At 36.1% G+C, this 23,411-nt stretch overlaps 1 protein-coding gene across 1 annotated transcript in view; it reads left to right on the forward strand.

The window, feature by feature from the left end:
* HDX (highly divergent homeobox) overlaps positions 1-23,110 on the forward strand; it is a 214,712-nt gene extending 191,602 nt beyond the window's left edge. The window contains exons 7-9 of the mRNA XM_068962922.1: positions 3,208-3,291; positions 18,609-18,731; positions 22,985-23,110. Of these exons, the coding sequence (XP_068819023.1) occupies positions 3,208-3,291; positions 18,609-18,731; positions 22,985-23,110 (333 nt within the window). The remainder of the gene's footprint in view (positions 1-3,207; positions 3,292-18,608; positions 18,732-22,984) is intronic.
* The last annotated feature ends 301 nt before the right edge of the window (positions 23,111-23,411 follow it).

Here is a 23,411-nt window from a genome sequence, read left to right on the forward strand (position 1 = left end):
GCCTTCCTCAGTGATCAAAACAAAGAAATAGAGGACAACAATAGAATGGGAAAGACTAGAGATTTTTTCAAGAAAATTTCACATACCCAAGGGAACATTTCATGCAAAGATGAGCACAATAAAGGACAAAAATTGCATGAACCTAATGGCAAGAGGAGAGTGAAAAAATTGACTTAAAGCTCAACATTCAGAAAACGAAGATCATGGCATCCGGTCCCATCACTTGATGGGAAATAGATGGGGAAACAGTGGAAACAGTGTCAGACTTTATTTTGGGGGGCTCCAAAATCACTGCAGATGGTGACTGCAGCCATGAAATTAAAAGACGCTTACTCCTTAGAAGAAAAGTTATGACCAAGCTAGATAGCATATTCAAAAGCAGAGACATTATTTTGCTGACTAAGGTCTGTCCAGTCAAGTCTATGGTTTTTCCTGTGGTCATGTATGGATGTGAGAGTTGGACTGTGAAGAAGGCTGAGTGTCGAAGAATTGATGCTTTTGAACTGTGGTGTTGGAGAAGACTCTTGAGAGTCCCTTGGACTGCAAGGAGATCCAACCAATCCATTCTGAAGGAGATTAGCCCTGGGATTTCTTTGGAAGGAATGATGCTCAAGCTGAAACTCCAGTACATTGGCCAACTCTTGTGAAGAGTTGAATCATTGGAAAAGACTCTGATGCTGGGAGGGATTGGGGGCAGGAGGAGAAGGGCACGACAGAGGATGAAATGGCTGGATGGCATCACTGACTCAATGGATGTGAGTTTGAGTGAACTCTGGGAGTTGGTGATGGACAGGGAGGCCTGGTGTGCTGCAATTCATGGGGTCGCAAAGAGTCGGACACGACTGAGGGACTGAACTGAACTGAATGGCAACCCACTCTAGTACTCTTGCCTGGAAATGCTCATGGATGGGGAACATGGTAGGCTACAGTCCATGGAGTCGCAAAGAGTCAAACAACGACTGAACAACTTCACTTCTTCACTTCTTCTTCAACAGAAGTAGAAGATATTAAGAAGAGGTGGTGAGAATACACAGAAGAACTATAGGAAAAAAAAAATGTTCATGACCCAGAGAACCACAATGGTGTGATCACTCATCTAAGAGCCAGACATCCTGGAGTGCAAAGTCAAGTGGATCTTAAGCATCATTATGAACAAAGCTAGTGGAGATGATGGAATTCCAGTTGAGTTATTTCAAATCCTGAAAGCTGATGCTGTGAAAGTGCTGCACTCAATATGTCAGCAAATTTGGAATACTTAGCAGTTGTCACAGGGCTGGAAAAGGTCAGTTTTCATTCCAGTCCTAAAGAAAGACAATGCCAAAGATTGTTCAAACTACCACACAGTTGCACTCATCTCACACGCTAGCAAAGTAATACTCAAAATTATCCAAGCCTGGCTTCAATAGTATGTGAACCATGAACTTTCAGAACTCAAGCTGGTTTCGAAAAGGCAGAGGAACCAGAGATCAAATTGCCAACATCCATTGGATCATCAAAAAAGCAAGAGAATTCCTGAAAAATATCTGCTTCATTGACTATGCCAAAGCTTTTGACTGTGTGGATCACAATAAACTGTGGAAAATTCTTCAAGAAATGGGAATACTAGGCAACCTGACCTACCTTCTGAGGAATTTGTATGCAGGTAAAGAAGCAAAAGTTAGAAAGGGAGATGGAACAACAGACTGGTTCCAAATTGGGAAAGGAGTATGTCAAGGCTGTATATTGTCACCCTGCTTATTTAGCTTATATGCAGAGTACATCATATGAAATGCTGGGCTGGATGAAGCACAAGGTGGAATCAAGATTGCTGGGAGAAATATAAATAACCTCAGATAGGCAGATAACACCACTCTTATGGCAGAAAGTGAAGAAGAACTAAAGAACTTCTTGATGAAAGTGAAAGAGGAGAGTGAAAAAGTTGTCTTAAAGCTCAAAAAACTGAGGTCTTGGCTTCTGGTCCCATCACTTCATGGAAAATAGATGGGGAAACAATGGAAAAAGTGAGAGACTTTATTTCTGGGGGGCTCCAAAATCACTGCACATGGTGACTGTAGCCGTGAAATTAAAAAGCACTTGCTTCTTGGAAGAAAAGCAATGACCAAATTAGACAGTATATTAAAAATCAGAGGTATTGCTTTACCAACAAAGGTCTGTCTAGTCAAAGCTATGTTTTTTCCAGTAGTCATGTATGGATCTGATAGTTGGACTATAAGGAAAGCTGAATGCCAAAGAATTGATGCCTTTGAACTGTGGTGTTGGAGAAGACTCTTGAGAGTCCCTTAGACTGCAAGGAGGTTTTACCAGTCGGTTCTAAAGGAAATCAGTCCATCCTGAATATTCTTTGGAAGGGCTGATGTTAAAGATGATTATCCAAAATTTTGGCCACTTGATAAAAAGAACTGACTCATTGGGAAAGACCTTGATGCTGGGAAAGATTGAAGGCAGGATGAGAAGTGTACGAGAGAGGAGGAGATGTTTGGATGGCATCACTGACTTGATGGACATGAATTTGAGCAAGCTCCAGGTGTTGGTGATGGACAGGGAAGCCTGGTATGCTGCAGTCCACAGGGTTGCAAATAGTTGGACATGACTGAGCAACTGAGATGAAGGGCAGTTTAGTGTTTCTCTTGTTCTTGCTCTCTCTCTTCTCATTTACTATCCCGTGAAGGAAACAAATGACCATACTCATCACTATTACATTATAAATGTCTGCTTTCAATTATCTCACTAATGGAGTGCTGTGAATAAGTGGATATTTTTAAAAAAAAAGACTATATTTGACTTTGCAATGCATGTCATATGTTGATATTTTACATTACAAGTTGCAAAGAGAAATATGAAAGTGTAAAGAAGAAAGTTCTGCCTGCTAATTAAATTTTTAGACTACCTTCACAGAAAACAAATTCCCTGTTCCTGAAGGGCACTATTTAAGCAGAGTTTGATTTCTTATTTTTTTCAAGGATATTATGAAACTGTTTTTTCTATTTTAAATTATATTACAATAATTTTCTATTACTGAAGGAGGTGGCTCAGACACATACTAGGCATAAAGCTGAAGAGCCAGTCAGTTAGAATTTACTCTTGATAACCTAGACGAGAAAACCCCATTGTTAAAAGTGAACATTGAATGATATGCTCTCTACATTATTGAGTGTAATGGGGATAATAATATATATATTTATGAAAACTTCTCTACTTGTGTTACAGAAAATAGAAATTATTGATGATGAAGAAAGTGATATGATAAGTAATTCTGAAGTAGAGCAAGTGAATTCTTTCTTGGATTATAAGGTAAAAGTAATTTCAGATCCTTAATTTTTTAAGAGAAGGTATTAAAAGAGGTTGGTGATGGACAGGAAGCCTGGCATGCTGCAGTCCATGGGGTTGTAAAGATTCAGACATGACTGAGAGACTGAACTGAACTGACTGATTAAAAGAGGTAGACTTTCACAGTACCTATGTACCAGTTTTTTTCACTTCCATTTTCCATTTGATAAATTAAGCATCCTGGGGCTCTGCATTGACTCTCTCAGGCACCTGGATATCCGTCATGGTGCTGGGCATTTTAATTAATGCTGGTCAGTTTAGTGGTTATGGTTTTAAGAACAGTTTGCTGAGCAGCAGTTAGTACTGATGCTGCATTGCAAGATGAGGCATAGTGGTGGTTAATGTGAAATTTATGACAATACTTTTTTTAAAGCCCATGTTCATTTTTAAATGATTATAAAGGAAATATTTTTTCTAGTGTTCCTTGCTAATTTTATCTTGAATTTCATTTCTGAAGATTTTTTAAAAAAATATAATAATATACCTGTTTTAGAAGAGGTTTAAAAACAATCCCCATGGCAAATACTGAATGAATATGAATACAGATGACCTTTTCTTAATGTCACTTGTTACTAAAATGGAAGACTTACTTTGACAGCATGCCATACATAATTTTGTTTTTTAAAAATTTTTGATGTAAGCTATCAGTCTAGATGTCAATATGTTTTTCATAGATGTTTAATTGTTGTCCCTTTGTTAATCCATGTCCTATCTTACTAGATAACTTTGGGATTTTCTGAAATTTTGACCACAGATTCATTTTTTTCATAGAGAAGAGTAATCTTAAAATGTTAACAAAAGATAACATTTAATCAGAAAGACAGCAGCTGTCATTAACCTTTTCAGTTTTACTATAATTGAAAGCTATGTAATTCAACAGATTCTGTTTTTCAACTGTTCATGACATGTCAGACTTTAAAATATTGAACATTGTAAACACAGAAGGGAATTATTTTTTGAAATTTATTTTCTAAATGGTCACAAAACAATATAATCCTGTATTTAAACTATATTTTAACAAATATAATTATAAGGTTGTTTGTTTTGAAGTACAAGAGATCATTCTAATCTCTCCTTCATGGTCATATAACATTTATAAATGTCCAGTTCAGGGTTTAAATGGCTTTGAAAACCATCACTTGGCACAGGCTATGGAAACTACAGATTAGAGGACTGGGTTGCACAGCTATTAAGTGTACTCGACTCAGTACTCTCAAACAGGTCAGATAGGACTGGTCCCAGAACTCAGAGGATTCTTTCCAGGACCTTTTCCCACTGGGGTACCAGCTCACTTGAAGCTGAAGACATCAGCAAGCCAGAGTATCCAGTCCAGAAATGTCAGTTATCATTTTCATTGAATTCTAAAGGACATTTAAAGATTCAGTGTTTTCAATTTTGGTAACTGCTTTAGGAACAAGGGGGTTTTTGCTCCCTTATTAAGATATCTTTTATAACACATCATCATTCAATGCAAACTTTTATTTAACTCTCAAAAATTAGCACCTATATAGAAAATATGTCTCTCTATAATCATTACTCAAGATATTTCAGTTCACTTCATCAGTGAATTTTGTCACTTTAATTCTGAAATAACTATAAGTGAAACTCATATAGCAGTTCTTATTGCTGATTTCAGTACGTTGATTTAAAATACTCTTACCAGTTTGGAAATTTGATCTTCCTTCAAAGAACATCATTTTATTCTATTTGCTTACACATGCTAGTCTCCTTTCTTTAGGGTTCATAATCACTTTGTTGGTTTCTTGAATATATTCACCATAAGTTTCTTGAAGTCAGATACATATCTTATTCATATATATATTACCTGATCTACTGCCTAAGTCATAGATATCCAATAACAAGTTCCTAGAATAAATTAGTTTTCTTTGGAAATATATTTAACATTATTGCACAAGTGTTCATTTAATATGCAAGTGTTTTATATTTGCATTTGGAAATTACTACTATACAACCATCAATATTCACTGTTGGCATAGTCGAGTTTCTGATTGAGATATTTGCCAGGAATCCGTATTACTAGGAGTTCTAACTAATCTGAAATGCTCGTGAGACAAGTGAATGAGCTCAGTTTCTCAGGTATGATTAGCTATGTTATAACAGCTCAGGTTTAGCTGCCATTTTAAAAACATTAATTTATTTATTTTAATTGAAGCCTAATCACTTTACAATATTGTGGTGGTTTTTGCCATGCATTTACATGAATCACTCATGGGTGTACATGTGTCCCACCATCCTGAACCCTCCTCCCACCTCTCACCCCACACCAGCCCTCTGGGTTGTCCCAGAGCACCAGCTTTGAGTGCCCTGCTTCATGCATCAAACTTGCACTGGTCATCTATTTTGCATTTGGTAATACACGTGTTTCAATGCTATTTTCTCATACTGTCCCACCTTCACCATCTCCCACAGAGTCCAAAAGTCTGTGTTTTACATCTATGTCTTTTTGCTGTCTTGCATATAAGGTCGTCAATACATCTTTCTAAATTCCATATATACACATTTATATACTGTATTGCTGTTTCTCTTTCTGGCTTACTTCACTCTGTATAATCGGCTCCAGCTTCATCCACCTCATTAGAACTGATTCAAATGCATTCTTTTTAATAGTGGAATAATATTGCATTGTGTATATATACCACAGCTTTCTTATCCATTCATCTGCCAATAGACATCTAGATTGCTTCCATGTCCTAGCTATTGTAAACAATGCAACAATGAACATTAGGTTACATGTGTCTCTTCCAGTTCTGGTTTCCTCAGTATATATGCCCAGCAGCAGGATTGCTGGGTCATAAGCCAGTTCTATTTCCAGTTTTTTTAAAGGAATCTCCACACTGTTCTCCATAGTTGCTATACTAGTTTGCATTCCCACCAACATTGCAAAAGGGTTCCCTTTTCTCCTTACTCTACAGCATCTATTGTTTGTAGACTTTGTGATGATAGCCATTCTCACCAGCATGAGATGGTACCTCATTGTGGTTTTGTTTTGTTTTAAAATTTTTATTTATTTATATAATTTTTATTTATTTTAATTGGAGGCTAATTACTTTACAATATTGTGGTGGGATTTGCCATACATTCACATGAATCAGCCATGGGTGTACATGTGTCCCCCATCCCTTCCCTCAGGGTCATCCCAGTGCACCAGCCTTGAGCACCTTGTCTCATGCATCGAACCTGGACTGGTGATCTATTTCACATATGATAATATACAAGTTTCAATGCTATTTTCTCAAATCATCCCACCCTCACATTCTCCCACAGAGTCCAGAAGTCTTTTCTTTACATCTGTGTCTCTTTTGCTGTCTTACATATAGGGTCATCAATACCATCGTTCTAAATTCCATATATATGCATTAGTATGCTGTTTTGCCGTTTTTCTTTCTGACTTACTTCGCTCTGTATAATAGGCTCCAGTTTCATCCACCTCATTAGAACTGATTCAAAAGCATCATTTTTAATAGCAGAGTAATATTCCATTGTGTATATGTACCACAGCTTTCTTATCCATTCATCTGCCGATGAACATCTAGGTTGCTTACATGTCCTGGCTATTGTAAACAGTGCTGCAATGAACACTGGGGGTACACATGCCTCTTTCTTTCTTTTTTTTTAATTTATTTTAATTGGAGGTTAATTACTTTGCAACCTGTCTCTTTTAATTCTCGTTTCCTCCGTGTGTATGCCCAGCAGTGGGATTGCTGGGTACGGTTGCACTTCTATTTCCAGTTTTTTAAGGAATCTCCACAGTGTTCTCCATAGTGGCTGTACTAGTTTGCATTTCCATCAACAGTGTAAGAGCGTTCCTTTTCTCTGCACCCTCTCCAGCATTTATTTTTGGTAGATTTTTGATATCAGCCATTCTGACCGGGGTGAGATGGTACCTTATTGTGGTTTTGGTTTGCATTTATCTGATAATGAGTGATATTGAGCATCTTTTCATGTGTTTGTTAGCCATCTGTATGTCTTCTATGGAGAAATGTCTGTGTAGTTCTTTGGGTCTACTGTGTAGTTCTTTTGGGTCTAATTTTTTGATTGGGTCTCTTATTTTTCTGGAATTGAGCTGCAGGAGCTGCTTGTATATTTTTGAGATTAATTATTTGTCAGTTGCTTCATTTGCTAATATTTTCTCCCATTCTGAAAGCTGTCTTTTCACCTTGCTTATAGTTTCTTTCATTGTGCAAAAAATTTTAAGTTTAATTAGGTCCCATTTGTTTATTTTTTGCTTTATTTCCGTTACTCTGGGAGGTGGCTCATAGAGGATCCTGCTATGATTTACATAAGAGGGTGTTTTTCCTGTTTACCTCTAGGAATTTTGTAGTTTAGATCTGGTCTTATACTTAGATCTTTAATGCATTTTCCATTTATCTTTGTGTATGGTGTTAAAAGTGTTCTAATTTCATTTTTTACAAGTGGTTGACCACTTTTCCCAGCACCACTTGTTGAAGAGACTGTCTTTTATCCATTGTATATTCTTGCCTCCTTTGTCAAAGATAAGGTGACCATAGGTGTGTGGATTTATCTCTGGGCTTTCTATTTTGTTCCATTGATCTATATTTCTGTCTGTGCTAGTACCATATTGTCTTGATGATGGTAGCTTTGCAGTACAGCCTGATGTCTGGCAGGTTGATTCTCCAGTTTCATTCTTCTTTCTCAAGATTGCTTTGGCTATTCAAGGTTTTTTGTATTTCCATACAAATTGTGAAATTATTTGTTCTAGTTCTGTGAAAAATACCGTTGGTAGCTTGATAGGGATTGCATTGAATCTATAGATTGCTTTGGGTGGTATAGTCATTTTCACTATATTGATTCTTCCAATCCATGGACATGGAATATTACTCTATCTATTTGTATTAGCTTTGATTTCTTTCATTAGTGTTTTATAGTTTTCTATACACAAGTTTTTTTTATTTCCTTAGTAGATTTATTCCTAATTATTTTATTCTTTTAATTGCAATGGTGAATGGAATTGTTTCCTTAATTTCTCTTTCTGTATTCTCATTGTTAGTGTATAGGAATGCAATGGAGTTTTGAGTGTTAATTTTATATCCTGAAACTTTACTATATTTATTGATTAGCTTTGGTAATTTTCTGATGGAGTCTTTAGGGTTTTCTATGTAGAGGATCATGTCATCCGCAAACAGTCAGTTTTATTTCGTTTCCAATCTGAATTCCATTTATTTCTTTTTCTTCTCTGATCACTGTGGCTAAGACTTCCAAAACTATGTTGAATAGTAGTGGTGTGAGTGGGTGCCGGGGTCCAGCCCCGGTGGATCCAGGGAATTCGAAGGGTGGACGGAGTTGGCAAAGAGAGATTTATTTAATTAGAAATATAAGATTAGATTAGGAAAGAATAGTGTAGTAGGAAAATTAGTGGAGAAAAGATGCTGAATAACTTGGTTTACGTGGAGAACTAATAAAACCTCGAGACAAGAGGTTTGCACCATCTACGTTAGGCCACCAGTGCCTGTTTGAATAATGGAGGGTGCCCCACCTTGGGCTCCCTTTCGTGTGGGTCTTAAAAGCCAGGGCAAGTAAGTGGACATGGTGATCCTCCACTCCCAAGATGGGAATTCAGCCAGAAAATAAAGAAGACACGGGGAGACCAAGGTGCTTCAGTGAGTGAGGCCCCAATAACTTTATTTTTTAAAAGGACTTTTATACCTTTCCCACAAATGATGTTGTGTACATTATCTTCTGGCCTTGGGAGGCCTGTGAAACATTTTAAGACCATCTTTTGATAAAGGCTACTCAACCAGAAAACTTATTTTCTCTTGAAGTGTTTTTTCTTTATATTTATAATCTATGTCAGCCTCAGAAAGTATCAAAGTTACATTTTCATGAAGCAAAGGTGCAGTAAGTTACAGCAAAGAAAGAACCAATTACCTCAAAAGTCTGATGTGGTCAGTTTCAAGGCTACACTTGTTTTTTCTTACATTCTAACTATGTTAATGAATGTGCTCCCAGGTGCACAGTGGTTAAGAGATATGGGAACTTAGCAACAAGCATTGGCTCAACAGTGAAATCTTACACCAGCGCTACTCTAATAACTTTTAACTATTTGAAAGGCTTTATGTTTTAGGCTTCCCGTGCCTCTCACAGTCGGGGGGCTCTAAACAATCACATGCATAGTTGTAAAAGTCCGGGTAAGGCAAGTTAGAGAGCCATCAGAGGGTTTTTTGGATTGAAACACTCTTATTATGCCCAGGAGACTTATTATCTGAAAGCTCTAAATTAACTTTTCCCTAAAAAAAGGTGGTGGGGGAACAGCCCCTTGTTAACGTCAGAAGAGTAGGTGAAAAGCATAATATAGTAAAGCAGGCAGACTCTAATTTTGGGGTTAGATGCTCAGGAAATTCCAGGGGGAACCCCTGAAGCCTGATCCCCACCTTTGCATTTTGTCAGGCTTCCTTCCTCATGACCTTTGCCATGGGCGGGATTCCTCATGCTGGTTCCCAGCAAGTGGGTATCCTTGTCTTGTTCCTGACTTACAGGAAATGCTTTCAATTTTTCACCATTGAGGATAATGTTTGCTGTGGGTTTATCATATATGACTTTTATTATGTTGAGGTATGTTCTTTCTGGAAGATTTTTATCATAAATGAATGTTGAATGTTGAATTTTGTCACAGGCTTTCTCTGCATCTAATAAGATAATCATATAGTTTTTTTCTAATTTAATTTGTTAATGTGGTGTATCACATTGATTGTGTTGCTATATTTAGTAATCCTTGCATCCCTGGGAAAAAGCCCACTTGGTCATGACATATGATCTTCTTAATATGTTATTGGATTCTGTTTGCTAGAATTTTGGTGAAGATTTTTGCATCTGTGTTCATCAGTAATATTGGCCTGTAGTTTTCTTTTTCTGTGGCATCTTTGTCCGGTTTTGGTATTAGGGTGATGGTGACCTCATAGAATGAGTTTGGAAGGTTACCATCCTCTGCAATTTTCTGGAAAAGTTTAAGTAGGATAGTTTTTAGCTCTTCGCTAAGTTTTTGATAGAATTCTGCTGTGAAACAATCTGGTCCTGGGCTTTTGTTTGTTGGAAGGTTTCTGATTATAGTTTCAATTTCTGTGCTTGTGATGGGACTCTTAAGATTTTCTTTCCTTCCTGGTTCAGTTTTGGAAAGTTATACTTTCTGAGAATTTCTCCATTTCTTCAAAGTTATCCATTTTATTGGCATATAGTTGATGATAACAGTCTCTTATGATCCTTTGTATTTCTATGTTGTCTTTGTGATGTCTCCATTTTCATTTCTAATTTTATTGATTACATTCCTTTCCCTTTGTTTCTTGATGAGTCTGGCTAATGGTTTGTCTATTTTATTTATCTTCTCAAAGAACCAGCTTTTAGCTTTGTTGATTTTTGCTATGGTCTCCTTTGTTCCTTTTATATTTATTTCTGCTCTAATATTTATGATTTCTTTCGTTCTACTAACCCTGGGGTTCTTCATTCTTCTTTTTCTAGTTGTTTTAGGTGTCGAGTTAGGTTATTTATTTGATTTCTCTCCTGTTTCTTGAGGTAGGCTTGTATTGCTATGAACCTTCCCCTTAGCACTGCTTTTACTGAATCCCAAAGGTTGTTCTGTTTTCATTTTCATTCATTTCTATGCATATTTTGATTTGCTTTTTTTCATTTCTTCTGTGATTTGTTGGTTATTCAGAAGTGTGTTTTTTAGCCTCCATATGTTTGTATTTTTAATAGTTTTTTTTTTTCCTGTGATTGACGTCTAATCTCACTGCTTTGTGATTAGAAAAGATGCTTGGAATGATTTCAAAATTTTTTTTTAATTTACTAAGGCTAGATTTATGTCCCAGGATGTGATCTATCCTGGAGAATGTTCCACGTAGACTTGAGAAAAAGGTGAAATTCGTTGTTTTGTGGTGAAATGTCTTATAGATATCAATTAGGTCTATCTGGTCCATTGTATCATTTAGTTTGTGTTTCCTTGTTAATTTTCTGTTTAGTTCATCTATCCATAGGTGTGAGTAGGGTATTAAAGTCTCCCATTATTATTGTGTTACTGTTAATTTTTCCTTTCATATTTGTTAGCATTTACCTTACATATTGTGGTGCTCCTATGTTGGGAGCATATATATTTGTAATAGTTATATCTTCTTCGTGAATTGATCCTTTGACTGTGATGTAGTGTCTTTCTTTGTCTCTTTTTATGGGCTTTATTTCAAAGTCTATTTTATCTGATATGAGTATTGCAACTCCTGCTTCCTTTTGGTCCCCATTTGTATGAAATATATTCTTCCAGTCCTTTACTTTCAGTCTGTATGTGTCCCTTGTTTTGAGGTGGGTCTCTTGTAGACAACATATATAGGGGTCTTGTTTTTGTATACATTCAGCCAGTCTTTGTCTTTTGGTTGGGGCATTCAACCCATTTACATTTTAGGTAATTATTGATAAGTATGATCACATTGCCATTTACTTTGTTGTTTGGGGTTTGAGTTTATATACCCTTTCTTTGCTTCCTGTCTAGAGAAGATCCTTTAGCATTTGTTGAAGAGCTAGTTTGGGAGTGCTGAATTCTCCCAGGTTTTGCTTGTCTGTAAAGCTTTTGATTTCTCCTTCATATTTGAATGAGATCCTTGCTGAGTTCAGTAATCTGGCTTGTAGGTTTTACTCTTTCAACACTTTAAGTATGTCCTGCCATTCCCCTCTGGCTTGAAGAGTTTCTACTGAAAGACTAGCTGTTATCCTTATGGGAATCCCCTTGTGTGTTATTTGTTGTTTTTCCCTTGCTGCTTTTAATATTTGTTATTTGCATTTGATCTTTGTTCATTTGATTAATATGTGTCTTGCCTTGGATTTTCCTGTTTGTGGCTCTCTGGGTTTCTTGGACTTAGGTGGGTATTTCCTTCCCCATTTTATGGAAGTTTTCAACTATTACCTCCTCAAGTATTTTCTCATGGCCTTTCTTTTTGTCTTCTTCTTCTGGGACTCCTATGATTCGAATGTTGGTGCATTTAACATTGTTCCAGAGGTCTCTGAGGTTGTCCTCATTTCTTTTAATTCTTTTTTTTTTCTTTTTTCCTCTCTGCTTCATTTATTTCCACCATTCTATCTTCCACCTCACTTATCCTAGCTTCTCCCTCAGTTATTTTACTGTTGGTTCCCTCCAGAGTGTTTTTGATCTCAGTTTTTGTATTATTCATTATTGGTTGACTCTTTTTTATTTCTTCTAGGTCCTTGTTAATTGTTTCTTTCATCTTCTCAGTGTTCGTCTCCAGATTAGTTATCTGTAACTCCAATTTGTTTTCAAGATTTTTGATCATTTTTACTATCATTATTCTGAATTTTCTTTCAGATAGACTATCTTCTCTTTCGTTTGGTTTGGTGGACATTTATCATGTTCCTTTACCTGCTGAATATTTGTCTGCCTTTTCATTTTTTTTTAGATTGCTGTCTTTTGTGTCCCCTTTTTGTAGCCTGGAAGTTTGTGGTTCCTCTTTATTGTGGAGGTTCTTCCCTGTTGGTGGGGTTGGACAAGTGGCTTTCAAGGTTTCCTGGTTAGGGAAGCTTGTGTCAGTGTTCTGATGGGTGGAGCTGGATCTCTTCTCTCTGTAATGCAATGAAGTGTCCAGTAGTGAGTTTTGAGGTGTCTATGGGTTTGGTGAGACTTTTGGTCGCCTATATTTTAAGGCTCAGGATTATGTTCCTGAGTTGTTGGAGAATTAGCTTGGTATGTCTTGCTCTGAAACTTTTTTGCTCTTGGGTGAAGCTTGGTTTCAGTGTAGGTATGGAGACTTTTGGATGAGTTCTTGTCGATTAATGTTCCCTGGAGTCAGGCATTTCCTGACGTTCTCAAGTTTTGGATTTAATCCTCCTGCCTCTGACTTTCAGTCTTGTTCTTACACTAGCCTTAAGACTTATCCATCCATACAGCACCAATGATAGAACATCTAGGTTAATGGTGAAATGATTCTCCATAGTGAGGGACACCTATAGAGGTTCACAGAGTTACATGGAGAAGAGAAGTGGAAGGAGGGAGATAGAGGTGACCAGGAGAAGAAGAGGGGAAATCAAAAGGAGAGAGAGCAATCTAGCCAGTAATCAATTCCCTATTTGCTCTTCAGAGTCTGGAATACTCTGAGAGGTTCATGGAGTTCCATAGAGAAGAGAAGAGGGAGGAAGGAGACAGAGGTGACCAGGAGTAGAGGAGGGGGAGTCAAAAGGAGAAAGACCAATCTAGCCAATGACCAGTTACCTAAGTGTTCTCCACAGCCAAGAACACCCAAAGAGATTCACAGTATTAAGGAGAGAAGAGAAGGGGGACGGAGGAGATAGAGGTGACCTGGGGGAGAAAGAGGAGAGTCGAAAGGGGAGAGAGAAATCAAGCCAGTAATCACACTCCTACATGAAAATGTGTATTGAAGATTGGATTCTTAAAGGTAGAAAATTGATAACAAATAGCAAAAAGAAAAAAATTAAAAATCTAGAGTTTAAACTCTCAAAAATACAATATTTTCAAAAAATTCACAAAAATTATAAAAAATATACATATGAAATTAGCTTTAAAAATAGGGTCTTTTTTGCAAGGTAATAGATTATAAAAATGAAAATTAAAGGAGTAATAAAGAACTTAAAAATTTAAAAAAATATTAAAAATGATAATAGTAAAATATATCTAGGAATTTCTCTGGAGCTGTTGAGGGAAGTGTGGGGTCAGTTCAGTTTCAGATAGTTCCTTGTTCCAGCTTATACTTCTTCTCAAGGTCTATAGGCCCCTTCCAATGTAGTCAGTGCTAACTACAGGGTTTTAATCTGTTGCACCTGTCACTTCCAAAAGGGTTCCTTCTTCATTGTTTCAATTCTGGTTTCCTCGGTGTGTATGCCTGGCAGTGGGATTGCTGGGTCATAAGGCAGTTCTATTTCCAGTTTTTTAAGGAATCTTCACACTGTTCTCCATAGTGGCTGTACTAGTTTGCATTCCCACCAACAGTGTAAGAGGGCTCCCTTTTCTCCACACCCTCTCCACCATTTATTGCTTGTAGACTTTTGGATTGCAGCCATTATGACTGCCAGCATCACTTTTTAAAGAGATTGTCTTATCTCCATTGTATATTTTTGCCTCTTTTGTCAAAGAAATATCAAAGCGCTGGTCCATACGAAACCTTGCGTGCTTCCTACAGTCGTCTTGGAGAATAATTGACAAAACTTAGTGGAAATACAGGGAAGATTTTAGTAAGAAAAATTAGCTAGGTCTTATTTTGTGAAATCAGTGACTGATGTTTATCTTACTGCTACTGCTGCTGCTAAGTTGCTTCAGTCGTGTCCGACTCTGTGCGACCCCAGAGACAGCAGCCCACCAGGCTCCCCCATCCCTGGGATTCTCCAGGCAAGAACACTGGAGTGGGTTGCCATTTCCTTCTCCAATGCATGAAAGTGAAAAGTGAAAGTGAAGTCGCTCAGTCGTGTCCGACTCTTGGCAACCCCATGGACTGAGGCCAACCAGGCTCCTCCATACATGGGATTTTCCAGGCAAGAGTGCTGGAGTGGGGTGCCATTGCCCTCTCTGGTTTATCTTACTACTTCCTCTCAAACCATTAATTTAGGCAAATCTTAAAAGGTCACACAAATCACTGCCTGTAATCTAGGAAGTGTTTAATAGGCTTGCAAATCACAGCACCAAGAAGAAAATGTTTGCAATATTAAATTATCTTAAAGCTATTTATGTTTTAAAACATTACATAAATACTGAGGAAGAGGAATAATGGTTTGAGGAGAAATTAGAGGTCTGCATAACAAAAGATGCTTCCTAACTTTTGCAAATGTAAATTGTTTTTTAAATGTTTCTAGTGAACAGTGAGTGTAGCTAAGATAGACTTGTGCCTTCAAGGAGACACTGGGATAATGAAGATAGATATCTCCTGTATTCAAAAAGACTTCCTGACCAGTACTTTACTAATACTGTTGTTCTGACAATAAATACTAATAAAATAAAATGTTTAGAATTAGTCAAATGTATTATGGCAGGAACGAGTGAAATTTTATTATAATGTTTACTTATAATTTAGGTCACTGTAGAATGCCTTTAAATAAAGAATTTAGCTTGAATCATTTGCAGATCATTCACTTGATATTAAATGATCTGAAAAGGAAGCCGTTTTATTAGGGCAAATAAGTTCTAAATTGAGTTGATATAACTGATGCAGTAAGCATGTCCATAGATTGAATGTGGTTAATACAACTGTATCCTCTCAATTGTCAAAGGAATGCCCATGAAATTAACAATTTTTAATATATTTTATGCAGCTTTTTGAGTAAATGATGTTAAAGTTCCTGCTATTCTCTTTGAGACAGGTTCTCCAGTTGCAGAGGATGCTCATAGATTATCTTCAAGCTATTTGGCAAGAGAGCTGGCCAATAATTTTTAATAATGTTTTTGATATAATACTTCTTTAGATATAATAACATTCACCTTTTCATATATTTAGTTTTGACATTGGACACAATTGTGTAAACATGACCACAATTTGTTATTCATCTGGTGATGAACATTTGTGTTACATCTAGTTTGGGGCTATTATGAATACAGCTGCTATGAATATTCATGTATGTCTTTTTGTAGACATGCATTTTCATGTCCTTGGGTAAATACTTAAGAGTAGGATTGCTGAGTCAAATGGTAAGAAAGGCTATATTTAATTTTATAAGAAACTGCAAGACATTTCCCAAAGTGGCTCTATGGCTTTACCCTCCCACCAACAAAATATGAGACTTTTAATTGCTCCACATTCTTCTCATCAGCACTTGCTATTGTCAGTCTCTTTAACATAATCTATTGTAGTATGTTGGTGGGAATACCAGACCACCTTACCTGCCTCCTGAGAAACCTGTATGCAGGTAAAGAAGCAATAGTTTATACAACAGAACATGGAACAATGGACTGGTTCAAAATTAGGAAAGGAGTATGTCAAGGATGTAATTATCACTCTGCTTATTTAACTTATATGTAGACTATATCATGCAAAATACAGGACTGGATGAAGCAAAACTGGAGTCAGATTGCCAGGAGAAATAGTGCAGATGACATGTGCAGATGACACCACCTTAAAGGCAGAAAGCAAAGAGGAACTAAAGAGTCTCTTGATGAAGGTGAAAGAGGAGAGTGAAAAAGCTGGCTTAAAACTCAACATTCAAAAAACTAAGATTATGGCACACGGTCCCATCTCTTCATGGCAAATAGATGGGGAAACAAGAGACTCTTGAGAGTCCCTTGGACAGCAAGGAGATCAAACCAGTCAATCCTAAAGGAAATCAATCCTGAATATTCATTGGAAGGACTGATGCTGAAGCTGAAGCTCCAATACTTTGGCCTGATGCTGGGAAATCATGATGAGAAAGATTGAAGGCAGGAGGAAAAGGGGATGACAGAGGATGAGATAGTTGGATAGCATCCATGACTCAAAGGACATGATTTTGAGCAAACTCCAGGAGATGATGAAGGGCAGGGAAGCCTGGCATGCTGCAGTCCATGGAGTCACAATGAGCCAGACAAGACTGAGTGACTGAACATCAACAACAGTATGTTGGTGGTAGCATCTCTTTGTGGGTTTAATTTGCATTTCCTTTATGACAATATCAAACATTTTTCAAGTGTTTATTGGTCACTCTCATATCTTCTTTGATAAATTGTATGTTCAAATATTTCACCTGCTTTTTATTCTGTTGGTGGTCCTATAAGAGCTCTTTATGCATCTTGAATGCAAATCCTTTATCGTATTTGTGATTTACAAATTTTTCCTCCTAATATATTAAAAAAAACTAAAAAAGATAAAGAATTCATTAAAAAAGAGAAATCCCACATCATTGCTTTTCAAAAGACACTGTTAAGAAAATGAAAATATAGCTTGTATTAAAATATAGCTTGTATTTTCATTTTCTTAACAGTGTCTTTTGAAAAGCAATAATGTGGGATTTCTCTTTTTTTAATGAATTCTTTATCTTTTTTAGTTTTTAATATAAATTTATTTATTTTAATTGGAGGTTAATTACTTTACAATATTGTATTGGTTTTGCCATACATCAGCATGAATTCTTTAAGTGTCATGATTTTTGTGTCTTATTGAAAATTTTTTGCCTAACCCAAGGACATAGAGAGTTTTTCCTCAGTTTTCCTCTAGAAGTTTTATAGTTTTTGATTTTATGTTTAGGTCTGTTATCCATTTCTCATTAGATTTTGTATATTACGTGAGTTAAGGCTTGATACATCTTTTTAGAAAGGCATATGGATTTACAAGTTTTCAACCACTTTTTTTAAATGTTGAAAGATCTTCTTTGTGCATTGAATTATCTCAGCATCTTCATCAAAAGTCAACCAAATTTGTATGTGTGTGTACATATATATATACATATATAATGTAATATATAATATATATTTCTGAACTATTATGTCCATTAATCTATATGTCCACACTTTCACCAACATCACATGTTCTTAACTTCTGTTCCTTAAATAGTAAATCTGTATAGAGCAATTTCATGTCCATTACCTTATTTGACCCTTATAACACTCAAGCTAGAATTGCCAATGATTACTAGTATTATATTCATTTTATTGACGAGTATATACAATCACAGGTTAATTGTCCTGCCCAAGTTTACACAATTATCAGTAGATCTGGCACTAAAATCCTCCCAAACCTAGTGTATTGTTCTTTTCCTACACAACTAGGAAAAACAGTAAAGAGAGACTGAGTTTCAAATCATTGTAAATTTGGATATATTTTCTGAATAACAGACTCTTACATAAGGGTGAGGGGCTCAGCAAACTATTTGATAGTCTTATTAAAAATTCCAGTCCCTCTTTGTTACAGAATAATAACCTTTTTAGTTCTCAATATTTGACTTTGGAATGATACATTCAGCATTACTGCATCTTCTATTGCTCTTTACTTGGGGTAAACTGGGCTGTGTCTATTCTTAATCCTAATCTGAATGTTAATTAGGTTTAATGTAGGATGAGTCTTTCCAAGAAGGGAACTGCTTCTTGATTTTTCTCTTGCCAGGATTTATTTGATTGGATTTTCAACCTTGCAGATTATTTTCTGTTGGTGATTTGCTTAAAAGGCAACCTTTGAGTATTAGGATAATTTACTTCTGTGCTTTAGAATCCTATATGCTAAACATTTATCTTTTTATTGTCTCTCTAATTTGACTGCTTTTTAAAAGTTTTATTGTGCATCAAACATGTGTAGTCCTAGGTTTGTACAGAGTAATTTATTATTTGATGCTTTCTCCTTCAGAATGAAGAAGTCAGATTCATTGAAAATGAGTTAGAGATTCAGAAGCAAAAAAATTTTAAACTTCAGACATTTGTAAGAAGCTTGATACTAGCCATAAAAGCTGACAATAAGGAACAACAACAGGTAAGCAACAGAAGAGAATAGTAAATTATAACATATAATGTTGAAATGTGGCAAGTCACACTTGGGTTCCTCATATTCTTTTCATTTTTATACCTCATTCTTGCTTGTCATCAAGGAAGGATTTGTTATCTCCTGACTTGTTAGTAGAGCTTTCTTGGGAATAAATACTCAGATTTTTGTGTTGCTTTAGTGGAAAATCAAAATGATTAACATACTTTGTTAATTCCAAGCCAGTATCAAGTAGGGAAAACATTTTAAATTTTTAAAATATAATTATTGATTCTGTTCTCTTTTATTTTATTTTATTTTATTTTTTACTTTATTTTACTTTACAATACTGTATTGGTTTTGTCATACATCAACATGAATCCACCACAGGTGCACATGCGCTTATCTTGTACATATTATTTCATTTAATTAATTTTAAAGAAATTCTCAAGACAGTTGTAAAGATGAGGTTACACTAACTGGAGAGGCACATATTTTGGGACCTCCTGTGAATGAAAGAAGTGAGGCATTTGCCTCTCTTCTGGATTTCAGTTACCTTCCAGCCCCTACTAAAGTTCACAGGTGTTTGAATACCTTCTATATCATGATATGTTGCACATCACTAAAAAAAATGAAATTCCTTTGTGAAATTCTTTGTAACCACAGTGCAGCATTTACTTTTCCTAATTTAACTATAGTGTTTGATTCCACTACCCCAAAGATGAACTGAAATGTCCTCTGTTTGTCACTGTGAATTTTGTTTGTTTTTTTTTTTTTTGGCAAATTCTTCCCAGATTACATTTTCTGCCTCACTTTTTCTGCTAAAAGTTGTGTAATAATTTATTAATCTTGCTAAAAAGGAATATGTTAGTGTCACTCATTCGTGTCTGACTCTTTGCAACCCTGTAAACTGTAGCTTGCCAGGCTCCTCTCTCCTTGGGATTTCTCAGGCAAGAATATTGGAATGGGGTGCCATTTCCTACTCTAGGAGATTTTCCCAACCCAGGGATCAAGCTCGGGTCTTCTGCATTGCAGGCTGATTCTTTACCATCTGAGCCACCAGGGTAGCCTAAAAAAAAAAAAAAAAAAGAATAAAGAATTACGTTAAATGTTATATTTAATACTAAATATGTTATATTTAATACTAAATGATGCCAAATATGCCTGAGTTGTGCACTATCATGTTGATTCCTGATTATCAGAGTAATTCAATGTAAGTAGTATATTAGACAGGTAAGCCTTAATTAGGAAACAGTCTCAGTGGTTTCTATTCAGCTAGAGTACAAGCATTTATTCTTTATATCCAAGCAAGACATATGTAGCCTATTCCAGTCATCTCCAAGGAAAAAGATTAGTCTTAGCATCCCACAATTCTCCTGCTTTTAATAAGGAAAACGTCTTTACATATTTCATCAAAGTACTGAACCACAAAATTTAAGCTATAATTTACTCATAAGGCTTAGTCTAGCATGTAAATTATGTGTCCAGTTTCATGAACTGTGCTCCACCCATGCTGTACACACACAGACATCCCAAGATGGTAGTTACCAGTCATATTTGCCAATTTTATTTAAGCATTTTGGTTTATTATGTGAGCTAAGCATATTCCATGGCATATTGAAAATGTATTTGTTTTTTAGGAACCTAAAATACAGATTTTAAATGAATAAGATGATAGTCTTGAACCTGGTCCCCAAAGAACTGTAATTTTTAATTACATTAATATTTAAAAAAGGAAAAATAGAATTAGGTTCAATATGGCAGTAATTTGGAGTGTGGCCCTAGTCCCAAAAGTCATGCATGGTTTGTATTTCAGAGTTATGTGGTCAGTTTATTCACAGTTGTCTATGACTTTTTATATCTAGGAATAGCACACAAGCTGCATTTTATTTTCTTATTCTAACCCAGCTTTATCCTTCCCCCAAAACCACTAAAAAAATAAGAAAAGTACCTATTGTGCATTTTACTTTTGCCCTTTTCTTCTACTTTTCCTCTGAAAAAGGCTGATGAACTAAGATATGGACAAAACATTGGCTGGGGGGTGGGGGGGAGAGATAGTTATACAAAAATTGTACTGAAAATCATAGCCTATATAATCAGCATCCAAGTACAAAATACTGATTTTTGTACTTGAGATTGAGTATAATGGATCTTCAAATACAGTCTAAAAATATAGAAGATACCAACACAAAAGTTACCCAAGTCATCTCTTAAATTACTGATCTTTACTCCATGAAATGCTTAAAGGTTTATTTCGGGAAGGACTTGATTTTTATTCTGCCTAATAAAAGAGAATCATTGTGTCATTGGTTTCTCATTTTAAAATCCTGTTTTTCTGTTAATCTTAATTTGGGTAAGTTGAGTAAGATGAGTGATCCACAGAATATTTTGCCACCATGAATCAGTCCAGGGTTTGAAAATATATAATAATGTCTGACTGAATATTAGATTATCCAAACCAATAGCCATTTTTAAATAAAAATAATGTTGTCAGCACTGTACTAAATCATTAGTTATGATCTTTCTTCCCTTGATAATTCACTACTCACCTACAGTCTACTCACCTACATGACTCCAGTATGCTAAGCTTTGTTCATTGGAACACTTTGCCCTCTTTAATATGGCTTCTTTGACTTGCAAAGTGAAATAAATCCAGTGATGTCTTTCTCATAAACTATGATCAACCACTGTCAGCAAAGGCTTTGTTGTACTATACTGGGTTAGTGGTAAACAACTGACCTAGAAGAAAATGGTTCTGTGCCCTATTACTGTAACCTAGAAACCTTAGGAAGCATGTAGTACCTTTAGGTGACTGCTTTGTAAACAGTACTCTGAGTTTCACCAAGAAGTTCATGAACAATTTAATAGCAAAAAATAAATAAATTTTTGTACAGACAGGAGTTAGCCTTTCCTTTTGCAGCCTGACAGAAAGTTCTAATCTTTCCTCTAAAACAACAACAACAACAACAACAACAACAAAAAAAACTATAGGATTTACAACTGTCACTTCTTTTAATAAAGAGAATAGGAGAGTACTGTCTTATTTCAACAGTGGATTTCATGTGTTCTCTAACATGCCTTGTCTTTCTGTTCATTATTTGGGTAGAGGCAAACCTGCACTTGATCTTTTTTTTTACTATTGCACCCAAAGCTAACACTACAACTAATGTTGTCTAAAAATTGTCAATATATGTTACATTATTTTTAGTATTGGGAGCAGCAAACCATTCATTTAGTTTGCCATTTCTGATGGTCAAATGGGCATCAACACTACCAGCCAGATAAAACTTGATTAATTATTTATTTTTCTAGTATGAATGCATATTCTGCAACTCCAGATGGAACAATTACACCATGGCAAAACTTAGTTCATGGCTCTTGTCTTATCCTAATTACTCCAGAAGAGAGATGAGCAGTCCTCTAAAAACATCATTACACAGCCAAATTCACTGGTTCAGCAGAGCCTTTATGAATGCTTGGCCATCTGTAGATATGACCATAGCCTAAGGAAAGAAAAAAAAAATCACTTGGACTTTTGAAATGCTAAAATTTTATCTAAAATAGAATAGCTGAACTTTTCCCCTAATTGCTTAATTATTCCTCCCACTGAAGTACAAAATAGTCTTGTGAACTGTGTTTTAGTGTGACGGACAGTATAACCGGGCAGGGGTATTTTAATAAGTTACATACAATTTTGAGCTTCCCTGGTGGCTCAGAGGTTAAAGTGTCTGCCTCCAGTGCGGGAGACCCAGGTTCGATCCCTGGGTCGGGAAGATCCCCTGGAGAAGGAAATGGCAATCCACTCCAGTATTCTTGCCTGGAGAATCCCATGGACAGAGAAGCCTAGTAGGTTACAGTCCACAGGGTCACAAAGAGTCGGACACGACTGAATGACTTCACCTCACCTCACATACAATTTTAAAGTCCTTTAGCAATGATCACTGAACAATCAAAACTGGTATGAAAACCACTTCTCTCAGACACTTCAGAGCATTTGGTTCAGAGTAGTTGCTCATTTCTCTCCTCATTCCCTCTTTGTAGCTTACACTCTACATAATCCACACTCTTAAGATCTAGTATTTTATTACTTCCTTAAGAGTATATGAAGAGTTTTTCTCTTAGAAAAGATGTTGTATAAGGTTCTGAGAGAGAAATGCTCCTTTCTTTAAATCTGTAAGAATAAATCAATGTGAAAGGACCACAACTATAAAGCTGGAAAAATATGTCCAAATACTAATTCAAAACAATTGATTTTTCTGACTCAGGCATTGCTGTCAGATTTACCTCCTGAATTAGAAGAGATGGATTTCAATCATGCCTCGCCGGAGCCTGATGATACCTCATTCAGTGTGTCTTCTTTATCAGAGAAAAATGCCTCAGACAGTGTGTGATTGGGGTGGGGGAGGGATATATGATACAGCCTTTTGGCTACCCAACAAGTATGCATTTCAAGATAATTGTATTGTGCTGCCCCAAAATTCTTCAGTTGGAAAAATATATTGTTGAAGCAATGTATTCTGTGAAGGATGAACAAGATATAATGGCTGTGGTGCAAAATGGTACAGATGGTACAAGAAAAAGTTTGTAAAATTTAAAAGCATTGTTTGAGAGTTTTTTTCCCAAACTGATGGAACTCTGGAGGAAAATGTATTTAATTTTGAGCAGTTTAGCTATGAAATGCATAATGCCTAG

The sequence above is a fragment of the Capricornis sumatraensis genome, chromosome X (genome assembly GCF_032405125.1).
Source record: "Capricornis sumatraensis isolate serow.1 chromosome X, serow.2, whole genome shotgun sequence".
NCBI classification, from domain to species: Eukaryota; Metazoa; Chordata; class Mammalia; order Artiodactyla; family Bovidae; genus Capricornis; species Capricornis sumatraensis.